The following is a 16993-nucleotide window of genomic DNA, read 5'->3' as shown; positions in this document are numbered from 1 at the left end:
GAGATGAGAAAAAAACACTTTTTTATTGAAAATATCATAAAGTCAAACAAGTCAAAGAAGTCAAAACAGTCAAAACAGTCAAACAAGTCAAACAAGTCAAAGAAGTCTTAGAAGTCAAAACAGTCAAAGATTATGTTTTATTTACCTTTTTCAGTGGACACTTCAATGGTCTTCCGGACGGGCTGTACGCCGTAACCAGAATGTCTTCAGTTTTTGGAGCACCTGTTGCATTTACGAGTACTTCCACCAGACTTCCCAGGGCACAGGGAGCCATTCCCGGTGGAGCTACATTCACAAGTCGAGGTAATACCCGGAAGAAATGACCTCCCAATCTGAAAGTATGAAAAGTATTTGATTAGACAACACATTTAAAGAGCAAAGATGCATTTCAACTTACTGATTGTTGTCAACCTCCAAAACAATTTCATGCATTCCGTACTTATCTGGAATGTAAGTGCCCTCCCCTCTGGAGCTTAACTTCACCGGCTGTAGCGTATTACTGTTTGGAGTACTGACATACGCCTTCACGCTACTCATATCAATCTCCCTCGAAAGCACTTCCACCCGGAATCGAGTCGGTTCACCAATTCTTCCGGAAGTGCTTTCCAGTTGAACAGCCAACATATCCGTCAAGGGAGCCCTCGGAATAACCCAACGCAACCACGTTGCGTAAGCCATAATTCCGAGATGTTCTTCATCCGCAGTGGCCATGTCTTTGGCAGCCAATACGGGCTTAACTCCCAGCTTCAGACCGCCTTCGATGACTTTATTCTGGTTGCTTTCCCACATCATCGGTTCCGAACTTAACTTGCTTGGATCTGGGACAGGTCCACCAAGATCTTTGATGATCTCACAGAATACTTTACCATCGTTAAAGTCCGTCTGAAATAAAATAAATTAGTGGTTATCAAAAAGAAACTATAAGATAATTGCAGCTAACGTTTACTTACCGTAAAATTATTGACCGGGCGCTTAACGACGCTGTTGACCCATCTCATAGTGGTATTGTAGCCTGGTCCATCGGGTTTCATGAAGTACGACAAGTACGTCATTCCTGAAAGTTCATCCAACCAGCTGGACGCTAAATATTCCGGTTCCAGAACTTTCGGTATTCCAAACCTGTCGTAGGCGATCTTCATCGCTCGCTCACAGTTCCGAACCGAATCATGAACATCCAGTGTACGCCAATGTGGAAACAATCCCGGCTCACAATAATCCAGCAGAGCCGACAACAGCACCCCACTGTTCCAATCGGTCGTGAGATTGGTAACCTTACAGTCGGGCAATGCAGCTTGTAGCCACGCCAGCATGAGCTTCCTCGGAGGGAACTTACTCCTTCCGATCTGGTACCGAACAATCAGGGACCATATAAGGCCCAGTATCAGCTTGACGTTTCCGTTGACTATGTCAACGTTTCCGATATTGACTAGTTTCACTCCATCCGCTTCAATCGCATTGAGGGCGGTGGTTGCATTCTCCAGATAGTGGTGCTGATTGGCGGGTCGCTTGTTCCAGTTTGGCTTCAGAGGACGCTTCTGAAGACTTTCCACCAGGGCACACAGGAATGTACCGTTGCAGAAATCCTCGTGGAAATCATTGACCTGAAACATACCCAAATTAAGGTTATTGCTACAAAGTTGATTTATTCTTCTACTTACCCGCAAACCAGACTCCCTCACATGCTCATTAACCCAATTTTTAAACGTGTTCGCCTGAATCTCCACCCACAGGTCTTCGTTTCCTCGGATGTTCATACCCTTCGCAGCGGTTCCTTCCGGCGAGCGCGCCACCAGACCGGCCTGGGTGATTTTCTGTATCTCGGTCTTGCCATCCGGAGTGTGCTGCAGCAGCCCGGCATGGGTTATTTTGGCTCCCTTAGGCAAATCCATTTCGGTATGCTATTCTGGTCTTATCGGCGAGTGTCACGCGGTTACGGAAAAGTGATGTTCGGCTGGTATTCAAACCTCTAGACCTCTTGGAAGGTCATTTTACTTCACCTGTTGATATGATATGAAAACCGCAATTAGTCAGAAGGAAACATATTTTTTGTGAAGTTTGTTATCAACGATGGATCTATTGGAATGTTTGATTTCAACAGCTTTTGTGACACTGAAGCAGCCACGTTCACATATGGAGGTTTTTATGTCATGTGCACTGAATTGTGAGTAATAATTTAGAAAGGTTCTCAGTCCAAACTACTGCTGTTGTAGGAGGATTGCGATGTGTGGTGACTGTTCGATAGTGATCAACTGGAAACTAACATCCTTCTGTCAGTCCATGATATTAATTTACAATAAGGAACTGAATTGAATTAATAATCGTTCGTTAATTGGGGCAAACTGAATGCTTCAGTGAACCTTGCTGTCGGAATATGAATAAACTTCATTTATAACCTATTTGACCACATCGTCCTTGGAATTGCAAACATACAAGTAGCTCCTTGGGTAGCCCAATTCAATAAGTGATGAGTTCGTGTCATGTGCCATGAAGTATTTCGTTCATAGCAGGATTAATAAAAAAATGAGGCCAAGTATTTAATATTGTGGATAAAAGCAACATACAGAACTATGCTTGGATGGATCTTTGTGTTCTGGATTGTGAGTCACAATGTCACAATGAAAACTGTATGCTTACGTAAAAGAACTGTACCGGTTTTGGCTATGTTTCTAATTTGGCTAATTTTGCGAATAACTCCAAAAATAAAGCAATTCGCTGCTTTGATTTTTTGGAAAAATATTGATTGATTTGATTTTTTTGGAAAAATGTGTATTTTTCAGAGTTGGCCAACTTAATGCCTAACCGGTGCACTTCCCCTATGCGTAAGAAAATAAAGAGCGTAGCCAACACGGGGCAGGAATAGAATAAGCGAAAGGCTCAGAAGCCTCCTTTCAAGAGGCTCGGAAGCCTCCTTTCAAGAGGCTCGGAAGCCTCCTTTCAAGAGGCTCGGAAGCCTCCTTTCAAGAGGCTCGGAAGCCTCCTTTCAAGAGGCTCGGAAGCCTCCTTTCAAGAGGCTCGGAAGCCTCCTTTCAAGAGGCTCAGAGCCTCCTTTCAAGAGGCTCAGAAGCCTCCTTTCAAGAGGCTCAGGCCTCCTTTCAAGAGGCTCAGAAGCCTCCTTTCAAGAGGCTCAGAAGCCTCCTTTCAAGAGGCTCAGAAGCCTCCTTTCAAGAGGCTCAGAAGCCTCCTTTCAAGAGGCTCAGAAGCCTCCTTTCAAGAGGCTCAAGCCTCCTTTCAAGAGGCTCAAGCCTCCTTTCAAGAGGCTCAGCCTCCTTCAAGAGGCTCAGCCTCCTTTCAAGAGGCCAGGAAGCCTCCTTCAAGAGGCTCAGAAGCCTCCTTTCAAGAGGCTCCAGAGCCTCCTTTCAAGAGGCTCAGAAGCCTCCTTTCAAGAGGCCTCAAGCCTCCTTTCAAGAGGCTCAGAAGCCTCCTTTCAAGAGGCTCAGAGCCTCCTTTCAAGAGGCTTGGAAGCCTCCTTTCAAGAGGCTTGGAAGCCTCCTTTCAAGAGGCCTGGAAGCCTCCTTTCAAGAGGCTCAGGCCTCCTTTCAAGAGGCTCAGAAGCCTCCTTTCAAGAGGCTCAGAAGCCTCCTTTCAAGAGGCTCAGAAGCCTCCTTTCAAGAGGCTCAGAAGCCTCCTTTCAAGAGGCTCAGGCCTCCTTTCAAGAGGCTCAGAGCCTCCTTTCAAGAGGCTCAGAAGCCTCCTTTCAAGAGGCTCAGAAGCCTCCTTTCAAGAGGCTCGGAAGCCTCCTTTCAAGAGGCTCAGAAGCCTCCTTTCAAGAGAGCTCAAAGCCTCCTTTCAAGAGGCCTCAGAAGCCTCCTTTCAAGAGGCTCAGAAGCCTCCTTTCAAGAGGCTCAGAAGCCTCCTTTCAAGAGGCTCAGAAGCCTCCTTTCAAGAGCTCAGGCCTCCTTTCAAGAGGCTCAGGCCTCCTTTCAAGAGGCTCAGAAGCCTCCTTTCAAGAAGGCTCAGAAGCCTCCTTTCAAGAGGCTCAAGCCTCCTTTCAAGAGGCTCAGAAGCCTCCTTTCAAGAGGCTCAGGCCTCCTTTCAAGAGGCTCAGAAGGCCTCCTTTCAAGAGGCTCAGAAGCCTCCTTTCAAGAGGCTCAGAAGCCTCCTTTCAAGAGGCCCAGAAGCCTCCTTTCAAGAGGCTCAGAAGCCTCCTTTCAAGAGGCTCAGAAGCCTCCTTTCAAGAGGCCTCAAGCCTCCTTTCAAGAGGCTCAGAGCCTCCTTTCAAGAGGCCTCAGAAGCCTCCTTTCAAGAGGCTCAGGCCTCCTTTCAAGAGGCTCAGAAGCCTCCTTTCAAGAGGCTCAGGCCTCCTTTCAAGAGGCTCAGAGCCTCCTTTCAAGAGGCTCAGAAGCCTCCTTTCAAGAGGCTCAGAAGCCTCCTTTCAAGAGGCTCAGAAGCCTCCTTTCAAGAGGCTCAGAAGCCTCCTTTCAAGAGGCTCAGAGCCTCCTTTCAAGAGGCTCAGAAGCCTCCTTTCAAGAGGCTCAGAAGCCTCCTTTCAAGAGGCTCAGGCCTCCCTTTCAAGAGGCTCAGAGCCTCCTTTCAAGAGGCCTCAAGCCTCCTTTCAAGAGGCTCAGAAGCCTCCTTTCAAGAGGCTCAGAAGCCTCCTTTCAAGAGGCTCAGGCCTCCTTTCAAGAGGCCTCAAGCCTCCTTTCAAGAGGCTCAAGCCTCCTTTCAAGAGAGCTCAGGCCTCCTTTCAAGAGGCTCAGAAGCCTCCTTTCAAGAGGCTCAGAAGCCTCCTTTCAAGAGGCTCAGAAGCCTCCTTTCAAGAGGCTCAGAAGCCTCCTTTCAAGAGGCTCAAGCCTCCTTTCAAGAGCTCAGAGCCTCCTTTCAAGAGGCTCAGAAGCCTCCTTTCAAGAGGCCTGGAAGCCTCCTTTCAAGAGGCTCAGAAGCCTCCTTTCAAGAGGCTCAAGCCTCCTTTCAAGAGGCTCAAGCCTCCTTTCAAGAGGCCTGGAAGCCTGCTTTCAAGAGGCTCAGAAGCCTCCTTTCAAGAGGCTCAGAAGCATCCTTTCAAGAGACTTAGAAGCCTCTATCAAGAGGCCCTGAAGCCTCCTTTCAAGAGGCTCAGAAGCCTCCTTTCAAATGGCCCGGAAGCCTCCTTTCAAGAGGCCCGGAAGCCTCCTTTCAAGAGGCCCGGAAGCCTGCTTTCAAGAGGCCAGAAGCCTCCTTTCAAGAGGCTCAGGCCTCCTTTCAAGAGGCCCGAAGCCTCCTTTCAAGAGGCCCAGGCCTCCTTTCAAGAGGCCCGGAAGCCTCCTTTCAAGAGGCCCGGAAGCCTCCTTCAAGAGGCCCAGAAGCCTCCTTTCAAGAGGCCGGAAGCCTCCTTTCAAGAGGCCAGGCCTCCTTTCAAGAGGCCCGGAAGCCTCCTTTCAAGAGGCCCAGAAGCCTCCTTTCAAGAGGCCCAGGCCTCCTTTCAAGAGGCCCAGGCCTCCTTTCAAGAGGCCCAGAAGCCTCCTTTCAAGAGGCCCAAGCCTCCTTTCAAGAGGCCCGGAAGCCTCCTTTCAAGAGGCCCGAAGCCTCCTTTCAAGAGGCCCAAGCCTCCTTTCAAGAGGGCCCGGAAGCCTCCTTTCAAGAGGCCCGAAGCCTCCTTTCAAGAGGCCCGGAAGCCTCCTTTCAAGAGGCCAGGCCTCCTTTCAAGAGGCCCGAAGCCTCCTTTCAAGAGGCCCGGAAGCCTCCTTTCAAGAGGCCCGGAAGCCTCCTTTCAAGAGGCCCGAAGCCTCCTTTCAAGAGGCCCGGAAGCCTCCTTTCAAGAGGCCCGGAAGCCTCCTTTCAAGAGGCCCAGAGCCTCCTTTCAAGAGGCCCTGAAGCCTCCTTTCAAGAGGCCCGGAAGCCTCCTTTCAAGAGGCCCAGAGCCTCCTTTCAAGAGGCCAGAAGCCTCCTTTCAAGAGGCCCGGAAGCCTCCTTTCAAGAGGCCAGAAGCCTCCTTTCAAGAGGCCCAGAGCCTCCTTTCAAGAGGCCAGAAGCCTCCTTTCAAGAGGCCCAGGCCTCCTTTCAAGAGGCCTGGAAGCCTCCTTTCAAGAGGCCCGGAAGCCTCCTTTCAAGAGGCCGGAAGCCTCCTTTCAAGAGGCCCAGAAGCCTCCTTTCAAGAGGCCCAGGCCTCCTTTCAAGAGGCCCAGAAGCCTCCTTTCAAGAGGCCTGGAAGCCTCCTTTCAAGAGGCCAGGCCTCCTTTCAAGAGGCCCGGAAGCCTCCTTTCAAGAGGCCCGGAAGCCTCCTTTCAAGAGGCCCGAAGCCTCCTTGCAAGCGGCCGGAAGCCTCCTTTCAAGAGGCCCGGAAGCCTCATTTCAAGAGGCCCGGAAGCCTCCTTTCAAGAGGCCCGGAAGCCTCCTTTCAAGAGGCTCGGAAGCCTCCTTTCAAGAGGCTCGGAAGCCTCCTTTCAAGAGGCTCGGAAGCCTCCTTTCAAGAGGCTCGGAAGCCTCCTTTCAAGAGGCTCGGAAGCCTCCCCAAGTAGCACACGCAACATCTTCCTAAAAGCACCTTGTTTCTATTCAGTTTCATTAAAGGCATTGGAAAAACATCAAAGCACGAAAAAGTTGCATCAAAATGTCAAAAACGTTCGAATTGTGATCAATGTTTCATTAAAATTGCAATGCAGTACGTGTTTGACATTTGGAAACAAACAAACAACGAATATTGCACTTCATGTTGCAAACACGAAACAAAATCATTAAGTTGCATATTTTTTACCATGTGACTTTAATGCGTCTTTCAAAATTTAATTGTTTGTTTAAATTAAGTTGCAGATAAGTTGAATGTGTCTTCATGTTTAATTTAGCATCGTTCAACGTTTTGACAACTCACATTTTTTCCTGTGATGGTGCAATCAAGTAACAGGAAACCCGAGTACAAAACTTCATAATCGTATGGTTTTTATTGTGAGTCAACATGCAGTCCCTTCGAAGTGTTGAATGGTGCTGTGGTAGAGTGAAGGACTATCAATCACAAGATCCATAAATCGAATCCAGTTTTATATTTTTATTTTATTTTTTCCCGCTGTAGTAATTTGATGAAACATTATTGCAATTTTACTGCAATCGAAGCATGTTTCCGAAGGCTCCTCCTCTTGCGCTTTTTGGATTGCAAGAGAGTTATATTTGATGGCTCATACGCAAAGATTGTTTCTTTCCGAATGGTTGCAACACAGTGAAATGTTCAGTAGTGAAACAATTTGTGCTGCTTGAGTCCTTTCAAGAGGCCCGGAAGCCTCCTTTCAAGAGGCTCGGAAGCCTCCTTTCAAGAGGCTCGGAAGCCTCCTTTCAAGAGGCCCGGAAGCCTCCTTTCAAGAGGCCCGGAAGCCTCCTTTCAAGAGGCCCGGAAGCCTCCTTTCAAGAGGCCCGGAAGCCTCCTTTCAAGAGGCCAGAAGCCACCTTTCAAGAGGCCAAGTCTCCTTTCAAGAGGCCCGGAAGCCTCCTTTCAAGAGGCCAGAAGCCTCCTTTCAAGAGGCCCGGAAGCCTCCTTTCAAGAGGCCCAGAAGCCTCCTTTCAAGAGGCCCAGAGCCTCCTTTCAAGAGGCCCGGAAGCCTCCTTTCAAGAGGCCCGGAAGCCTCCTTTCAAGAGGCCCGAAGCCTCCTTTCAAGAGGCCCAGGCCTCCTTTCAAGAAGCCCGGAAGCCTCCTTTAAAGAGGCCCGGAAGCTTTCTTTCAAGAGGCCCGGAAGCTTCCTTTCAAGAGGCCCGGAAACCTACTTTTAAGATGTCCAGAAGCCTCCTTTCAAGAGGCCCTGGAAGCCTTCTTCCAAGAGCCCGGGAAGCCTCCTTTCAAGAGGCCCGGAAGCCTCCTTTTAAGAGGCCCGGTAGCTTCCTTTTAAGAGGCCCGGAAGCCTCCTTTCAAGAGGCCCAGAAGCCTCCTTTCAAGAGGCCCAGAAGCCTCCTTTCAAGAGGCCCAGGCCTCCTTTCAAGAGGCCCAGGCCTCCTTTCAAGAGGCCGGAAGCCTCCTTTCAAGAGGCCCGGAAGCCTCCTTTCAAGAGGCCCGGAAGCCTCCTTTCAAGAGGCCCGGAAGCCTCCTTTCAAAAGGGCCCGGAAGCCTCCTTTCAAGAGGCCCGGAAGCCTCCTTTCAAGAGGCCCGGAAGCCTCCTTTCAAGAGGCCCGGAAGCCTCCTTTCAAGAGGCCCGGAAGCCTCCTTTCAAGAGGCCCGGAAGCCTCCTTTCAAGAGGCCCGGAAGCCTCCTTTCAAGAGGCCCAGAAGCCCCCTTTCAAGAGGCCCAGGCCTCCTTTCAGAGGCCAGAAGCCTCCTTTCAAGAGGCCCGGAAGCCTCCTTTCAAGAGGCCCAGAAGCATCCTTTCAAGAAGCCCAGAAGCCTACTTTCAAGAGGCCCGAAAGCCTCCTTTCAAGAGGCTCCCGAAGCCTCCTTTCAAGAGGCTCGGAAGCCTCCTTTCAAGAGGCTCGGAAGCCTCCTTTCAAGAGGCTCGGAAGCCTCCTTTCAAGAGGCTCGGAAGCCTCCTTTCAAGAGGCTCGGAAGCCTCCTTTCAAGAGGCCCGTAAGCCTCCTTTCAAGAGGCCCGGAAGCCTCCTTTCAAGAGGCCCGGAAGCCTCCTTTCAAGAGGTCCGGAAGCCTCCTTTCAGGAGGCCCGGAAGCCTCTTTTCAAGAGGCTCGGAAGCCTCCTTTCCAGGTTTCCAGGTTCACTTGACTTGTGCTGCTTGGGTAGTTCTGTGTAGTCCTGCTTCTGACGGAAATTGAGTGAAATTTCCGTGGGAAAGGAAGAGAGGGCAATGAAATTTTACTTAGTCCATGAATAGGTGAAAGTTAGCTTGTCCACCGGAACAGAAAGTGAAAGTTTATTTCTTGTCCGGTCGTGTTTTTCCAGTAAGCGGATCGGCCGGTCGTCAAAACTTAGTTTTGCTTTATGCGGAAGGCAAAACGATCGGCCGGTCACCGTAATTTTGTTCTGCTTTGCGCGGGTGAGTAAATGAATCAGAAAGTGAAAGTTTATTTCTTGTCCGGTCGTGAATCTCCAGTAAGCGGATCGGCCGGTCGTCAAAATTTAGTTTTGCTTTGTGCGGAAGGCAAAACGATCGGCCGGTTGCCGTAATTTTGTTCTACCTTGCGCGGGTGAGTGAATAAATCAGAAAGTGAAAGTTCCAGACAGCGAGAGTGTTATTTCCCATCCCATAGATCGCATCACTTACCGAAGTGAATCTAGATAAACTATCCTTTGTAACTAAAACGATATCCTATTCCAACACAATCGTGGAGATGCAGAGGTGTACTCGGTCTCTAGTAGCAACGAGAGTCGGACTAACAATCCTTCCCTTCCTATATGACCGTAAGGACGTGGCCGGCGCCGTTATTGACTTTAGATATTTGAGCTCCCGAAACGTGTACATTGAGAATGGGTAGCTAGTCCCAAGCCCCATTTATTGTGTTCTCTGTACAATTTCGCAAGCTCTAGTCAATTACGGAGTAGCAACTACGAATTGTGCGGTCATAATGCTCATGCTCATGAATAGGTGAAAGTTAGCTTGTCCACTGTGTCTACTCATGAATGACTTCGATTTACTAGCAGAAACAGTTATCTGATACGCGGAGTAAGCTGAACGACCAGGCGGAACGCTATTCAATGGCTGGTCCCACCATGAACTTCACAGCCGTTCTACGCATGCTTGTACCAAATTCAAAAAACGACAAATGAGAAAATGGCATTTGAAATTGAACCTTAATTTTCATTGCTGACGTATAACCTAAATGAAATATAAGTTATTACATAACAGAACCATTTAGAAGACTTAATTTCATTGAAATCATTCATAATTTTCATAGTTTGGCGGGACAATTATGTCAAGAAATAGAGCACTTGTTTTGTGGTTTCTACGCACATCAGCCCGGTTCAGTGCATGATTTCGTGAATGACTACAGCGATTGACATATGTATCCACATGCCTTTTCTATGAAAGTGAACCTTACACGTGGTTGAAGTCATTATGTCGCTTAAAATGAGTATTCTACAAATTTCCCCCTATTAACCAGTGGAACAGGCTAAGATTGGAAGATCTAAACAGAAAATGCTATTTCAATGTGTGTTGCTCCATAGAATAACAGAATCCGCCATAAGGATGAATTTAATCACCGCGAGACAATGATGCGTAGAAATTAAGCAATGGAACAAATAGACTTGATGTTGTTTTCAATGATTTCTTGAAGTTCGAAATCTGTTAGAGTTTTATAAAAGTATACATCAAAATAGACTGCTTTATGGCGAAAAGTAAAAATCCACAAAAACTAACATGGGACAATTATGCGTAGAAGGGCAGTTCAGCAATACTAAACCGTTGGATTTCAAAACGAGCCAATCTACAATTAGGCGATTTCACAACAATAAAATTAGTTATCGATTTGCTCTCAAGCTTTGCTCGAGTCTCCACTATAACCTTCTATTGAATAAGGTTGCTTGTAGAAGAAAAACTAAACTAAAAATAATTCACTCTTCAAAGCTATACGAGCGAAAACACGGAGGAGCAAAATATAACTCAATTTTCAATATTTTTTTTATAAATGTATAGAACTTTGAAAATTTACTTTAAACCACACGCATTGAAGTTTATATTATTGATCAACATCAAAAACTTTTCATAGTCTGATTAATTCAAAATTACAAAAAAATAATCAAAATACCCCGTATAAAGGTTCCCCCAAACACACGCGATGCGACAGTTGCGACGCGATTCTATCACTTGGCGACAGCGATTCTGTCGTCGGTAATATGGAAGCGTAAATACCAAATTGCTTGCAGCGACCCAACGATAGAATCGCGGCGACTAGTTGTCGCCGTCGCGGCGATGAAATCGCTTAGGTCTGGGGGAGCCTTAAAGGTGGTCTTGGGCATTAGAGAGTTAAGGATTAATTAATTAATTATTCTTTTAAACTTCAACTATAACTACGCGCGAATTCTCAAAACAGGCATATAATAGTCTATTACAAAAGCGACTATTTATTTTAAAACATTCAGTTTTTTTCTCGACGATAGTTTGGATCTCCGGTTTATCAATTTGACCAGAGATAAGTATTTCTTCTGCGATTCAGCAGTGTAGGACCTGAACAGCAATTTACTAACTAATGGTACACCTAGTAAAATGGCTTCATCGGCCAGCTAATAAGGTTGTTATCTGTTGCCATTTTACAGTATTCAAAAGGGTTCAAATTGGATTTTGTAAGAAAGAACCCTAGAAAATGATTTTGTGTGGGCCCTCCTTAGCCGTGCGGTAAGATGCGAAGCTACAAAGCAAGACCATGCTGAGGGTGGCTGGGTTCAAATCCCGGTGCCGGTCTAGGTAATTTTCTTTTTTGAGTTACCTGACAGTGAGCCGCCCAGCGACACTATAAATGTTTGGTTTGAGAGAATAATTCTTATAAGGAGAAGTGTTGAATCTTTATTTTATAAGTTAGCTCTTCATGCCTCATATTGTGAAAAGCTTTTCGTCGCCTATGAGCGTTATGGCAGCTGATTTTTCACGCGTGATGATGTACTGTTGGGTGACCCTTTCTGAAGCCGAACCATTTCAGAAGCAGCTACTCGTTGGAGTTAACATGTTCGAACAGGCTGTCGAGTATGAGCCTTTCAAATAGTTTACTTAGAAACGGGAATAGACTCAATGCTTGACGATTAGGTTGGACTTTGGACAGATTTGATAATGGGGTACTCTTTGCTTGTTTTCGATTATGGAGTTTTGTGCCATCGAAAGCTAGAGGTGATAGTTAGGCCGGTCCTTTCCTTAGAATTTCTTAACCTTCGTTTTTCATATAACAATATAATCTACAATATAACAAATTCATTGCCAAAACATAAAGGTAATTGAAGACAAAAAGCTTCTTCATCCATCAAGCACGAACAGCAAAAGCTTTCCAAGCGTGGGAAACAGCTGGGCCCAGCATAGCATAACTATGAGTGCTTTGAGTTCCAACAAACGCTTCACGCTTCAGCAGTCATATTTGTGTTTGTTTGATCATTTTAACACATGTGCACAAGTCATGAACTTACACATGTTCCTATTCATGTTTGGGAGTGGTTTGTCGCTGTATCCGTTTGTTTTCGATTCATTTCTGTCGTGCCGACAAACAAAACATAAACACAAATTCCGAGAATAACAGCGCGAAAAAAACGGCGAATGCCGCATGTGATTGTCTATGTTGTTGATTGCATCGTTTTTGCTGCGTGGTGCGACTGTATGCGATTTTAAGGCTCCCCCACACATAAGCGGTTTCATCGCCGCGACGGCGTCAACTATAGTCGTCGCGATTCTATCGTTGGATCGTTGCGGACAAGTGATAGAATCGCGGCGCCGTTGTCGTGCCGCGTGTGTCTGGGGAAACCTTTAGAAGGTGGTCGTTGTGTCGCAGTATTTGATCGTTGTTGATCAATCGGTCAGTTTACCTTACAGACATCTGATGCTGGGGGAGCTGGTGGATGAGCATTCCTGCTATGCATATTGAAAACGGCTCAGTATTCAATGCAGTTTTTTTCCCGATTCTGTAGCACATTTTTTCTTTGTCTTTATAGAGAGGCTTGAAGCCCTGGGGTGGCTCGCCTCTTGACTTCAAAAATGATTAAGACGTTTTTCAGAGAAAATTGAATTGCTTGACAATCCGTTTGGTGCCACAGTCCCCCAAGTAACAAATATTGAGTACCTGTAGGGTGTGAAATGTTTACGTTGGATTACGTCACAGAAGAACGAGTCAATGGATACGAACGATGGGGTCCTACATGAAAGGAGACATTCGATTCGAGTGGCGAACGAAGCCAGTGAGCTGGGTGGAGGGGGATTACCAATCAAGACGGTGAGCCTACGAGCATTGTTGCTGGCATTACTGCGATGGAATGTGGAAGCGGGCAAAGGAAGGAGGAGATATGCCTCCGCCAACCGCCGCGTCGCTATGAACAAGTTACAAGCCTGTGTACGAGTGCTACCCGCATAAGTATTGCAAAGGAATTTGTAAACAAATTGCTTTGCGACGATGACTATGGCGACTATCGGATATCTGCTGACCACTGGTGGTTTTGTTGCGCTGTTTAGAACAAGTGTGAGTGGCAAAATATAGCAACTTTGATGTTCACCGATTGCGAGTTTTGAGGCGTGAAGTTGCGAAAGGAACTGAAACTGACGTGATTTTTTAAATATTGACTTAGTGATTACTCTGGTTGGATGTGTAAGACATGTTGTCTTGCAATGCAAAGTATACAAAAAAAAACAGAACTCGAACAAGGCATCAGTTGTTAGGAAGTTTACTAAATTTAATCACTATTTGGTGCTTGACATTTTCCTTTTATTCCTCTTGAGTAAACAAATTAATTCGGATGTTAAAAACCTAATCAAATGTCATAATAGATTAATCTAATGTTATTGCGGTATTAAAATATGTATTCGTAAACCATTAAAAACTAAGAAATTATGAAAATCATGAAGGGAATTTAAAATGTTTCCGGTATACATTATTTTCGCATTGAGTTTAGTAGCAACAACGACGAACAAATAAAATATTAATAATATTCTATTTCAAGTTTCTAGAAACGTTTCACCCTTGATGAGTTCATCCCATATCATTCGCACGCCATATCTCATCAGATTTATGCACAGGGTCACGCAAACACGTCGTTTGCCCTTCGTCGTCTATGTCAACGCACCGCGCGCGCTCAGTATTGAGACTGTCGATGAAGGTCCCCAGTGATGCCATTTATGGAGTGGGTGACATTCGTCTCTAAAGAAGCTACGTTTTTATCGAACCCCTCCTGTGGAATTCCTTTCCGTTGAGGTTCCTATCTTCGCACGCATTTGAATCACTGTGACCAGTAGAGGCAATCAATACGGCTTTTTACTTAACTTGGCAGTAATTGTTTTTCATACAAACGCTGACTGGCACAGTCGACTAGTCGAATGACTACAAGACAAGCTGCTTTGGGATGAAGAAAATCGTTGCAATGAGGTATTTACTTATGCATTTAATTGTTGGTTCGATATGGCTGGCTTGTAGAGGTTCATTAGAATTTCAAACAAGAGCCACTTAGTGCCCCTACTTAACGACGTCGACGCGACAATGAATAAGTACAGCAGCAAAAGCAAGCTTCGAGCTTGTTTGGGTTGCGTTTAAAAATTGTCCAAGTTTAGCCAAACGGTACAGTGACTAAATAGAAAATCTCGTTCTCGTGACGTATAAATTCCGGAGAATCACTATTCCGCCGCTCGTCAGTCACTCTACCATAATTGGATTGTCTTTCGAGAAGCAAGCGGGAAACAAGGCAGTTTAAAAATACCGATGGTCTTATTCAACATCCTGCTCTGTACTTTGTTTTCGCTGTGTCTGATGAACCGTACAGTCAACAGAACATCTAGAACGGATTGGGTCTCGCCCACCTACCGACTATGCAATAATGCGATGAGGAATGATACCGACAATATTGTGTGGTATGCTGTGGCGACCGCGAAAATATTACAAAGCAAAAACAAACATGGCGTGGGTGCTGCTTTCCTGGAAGTGGAGCTGTATGGACACGACACAAGTTGACTACTCAAAGATGATCGCGTTTTATACGAATTATTCAAATATACCGTGGGGGACCAAGATTCGTCCAGCACCGAAATCCGTACATTTCGTGAGATATCAATAAATTATGAATCATTTAAACACAATTAAAATACGAGAAAGGCAAAACAAATCGTCACCCAGTAAATCTACCACAGCTCATCCCAATAGCTACACTCGCCTCGTAATAAGTGATTCAGCATGGTATTAATTCAGCAATGTAATTGGACGACAAATTGAAGAAAACGTGCTTATTCTTTGTTAAAAAAAACATCCGATCAAAATGTGTATAGTATCTACCCAATGAAGTGTTCATAGCCTTATCAACTATCTGTTTTAGTACCTTGCCTGATAGTTGGTCAACCACAGATCCTCTCGATTTTTTGTGGATGTGCAATCATTCCGTGATAAAGATTTCCATTCCTGTCGTTGAACATAATCACTTGAAAAAAAAATTAATCTCATCTTTTCTATTTCTGTTTTGGAGCCTTGCTCGGTCGTTCGAGCTATGTAGGGTAACAACTGAACTTTTCTAAAAACAGAATTAGGCTTTGTGCACAAATAACGTAATTCTTTATGGGGAGGGAGGGGATTGAGTAACCGTTACTTATTGTGACACAGGGAAGAACGGGGAGTTTATGAATCGTTACGTAACAAAATGACAAAAAAAAAAATCAAAATCGTATACACAATTTGCATTAATAGAATTTCCTGCTTAAAATCTTTTATTGAGACATTCGTATATAAAGCTGAATGAAGCTTTGCAGTAGACGATTATACATAAAACAGAATATATAGCTCTAAATAGAAACCCATAGGTCATGTGGGAAAGTGGAATATTTTTCCAAATTTCCAGTGAAAAGATTAAAGTAAGATTGTATAATATGCCACCTCTAAGGCAATACCTTTGATAACTTGTTGCATTTCAACGCAATTTATGTAAGCTTTGTGCTATTTGGTAATCCAAAAAGTCGCAATTGATGTGAGTAGTCATATGAAAATATCATAGAGAACACGTAATAAAGCATTTTTTGAAAAGTCATGAAAAAATGAATTTCAACAAGTGCCTGGTCAAAATGACCCTTTATAACCAAATACGTTTCATAGTCGTTTCATGGCCTCCTTTCAAGAGGCCCGGAAGCCTCCTTTCAAGAGGCCCAGAAGCCTCCTTCTAAAAGGCCTGGAAGCCTCCTTTCAAGAGGCCCGAAAGCCTCCTTTCAAGAGGCCCGGAAGCCTCCTTTCAAGAGGCCCGGAAGCCTCCTTTCAAGAGGCCCGGAAGCCTCCTTTCAAGAGGCTTGGAAGTCTCCTTTCAAGAGGCTTGGAAGTCTCCTTTCAAGAGGCTCGGAAGCCTCCTTTCAAGAGGCTCGGAAGCCTCCTTTCAAGAGGCTCGGAAGCCTCCTTTCAAGAGGCTCGGAAGCCTCCTTTCAAGAGGCTCGGAAGCCTCCTTTCAAGAGGCTCGGAAGCCTCCTTTCAAGAGGCCCGGAAGCCCCCTTTCAAGAGGCCCGGAAGCCTCCTTTCAAGAGGCCCGGAAGCCTCCTTTCAAGAGGCCCGGAAGCCTCCTTTCAAGAGGTTTGGAAGCCTCCTTTCAAGAGGGCCGAAAGCCTCCTTTCAAGAGGCCCAGGCCTCCTTTCAAGAGGCCAGAAGCCTCCTTTCAAGAGGCCCGGAAGCCTCCTTTCAAGAGGCCCAGAAGCCTCCTTTCAAGATGCCTGGAACCCTCCTTTCAAGAGGCCCGGAATCCTCCTTTCAAGAGGCCAGGCCTCCTTTCAAGAGGCCAGAAGCCTCCTTTCAAGAGGCCCGGAAGCCTCCTTTCAAGAGGCCCAGAAGCCTCCTTTCAAGAGGCCAGAAGCCTCCTTTCAAGAGGCCCAGGCCTCCTTTCAAGAGGCCCAGGCCTCCTTTCAAGAGGCCAGGAAGCCTCCTTTCAAGAGGCCAGAAGCCTCCTTTCAAGAGGCCCAGAAGCCTCCTTTCAAGAGGCCGGAAGCCTCCTTTCAAGAGGCCCAGAAGCCTCCTTTCAAGAGGCCAGGCCTCCTTTCAAGAGGCCCAGGCCTCCTTTCAAGAGGCCCAGGCCTCCTTTCAAGAGGCCCGGAAGCCTCCTTTCAAGAGGCCCAGGCCTCCTTTCAAGAGGCCCAAGCCTCCTTTCAAGAGGCTGAGGCCTCCTTTCAAGAGGCCCAGAAGCCTCCTTTCAAGAGGGCCCGGAAGCCTCCTTTCAGAGGCCCAGAAGCCTCCTTTCAAGAGGCCCAGAAGCCTCCTTTCAAGAGGCCAGAAGCCTCCTTTCAAGAGGCCCGGAAGCCTCCTTTCAAGAGGCCCAGAAGCCTCCTTTCAAGAGGGCCCGGAAGCCTCCTTTCAAGAGGCCTCAAGCCTCCTTTCAAGAGGCTCAGAAGCCTCCTTTCAAGAGGCTCCGGAAGCCTCCTTTCAAGAGGCTCAGGCCTCCTTTCAAGAGGCTCAGAAGCCTCCTTTCAAGAGGCCAGAAGCCTCCTTTCAAGAGGCCTCGGAAGCCTCCTTTCAAGAGG

At 46.5% G+C, this 16993-nt stretch overlaps 1 protein-coding gene across 3 annotated transcripts in view; it reads right to left on the bottom strand.

The window, feature by feature from the left end:
• The window catches only part of LOC134210838 (filamin-B), a 233224-nt gene that overhangs the window by 176045 nt on the left and 40186 nt on the right, over positions 1-16993 (bottom strand). For all 3 annotated transcript variants that reach the window (XM_062687171.1, XM_062687178.1, XM_062687172.1), the window contains exons 2-5: positions 1659-1997; positions 951-1601; positions 398-882; positions 146-332 (exon numbers count right to left, since the gene is read on the bottom strand). In XM_062687171.1, coding sequence (XP_062543155.1) covers positions 146-332; positions 398-882; positions 951-1601; positions 1659-1889 — 1554 coding nt within the window. In that variant the 5' untranslated portion in view covers positions 1890-1997. The remainder of the gene's footprint in view (positions 1-145; positions 333-397; positions 883-950; positions 1602-1658; positions 1998-16993) is intronic.

The sequence above is a fragment of the Armigeres subalbatus genome, chromosome 2 (assembly GCF_024139115.2).
Source record: "Armigeres subalbatus isolate Guangzhou_Male chromosome 2, GZ_Asu_2, whole genome shotgun sequence".
Lineage (NCBI taxonomy): Eukaryota > Metazoa > Arthropoda > Insecta > Diptera > Culicidae > Armigeres > Armigeres subalbatus.
The sequence above is the reverse complement of the archived record's forward strand: the minus strand, read 5'-3'. Positions and strand labels throughout refer to the sequence as shown.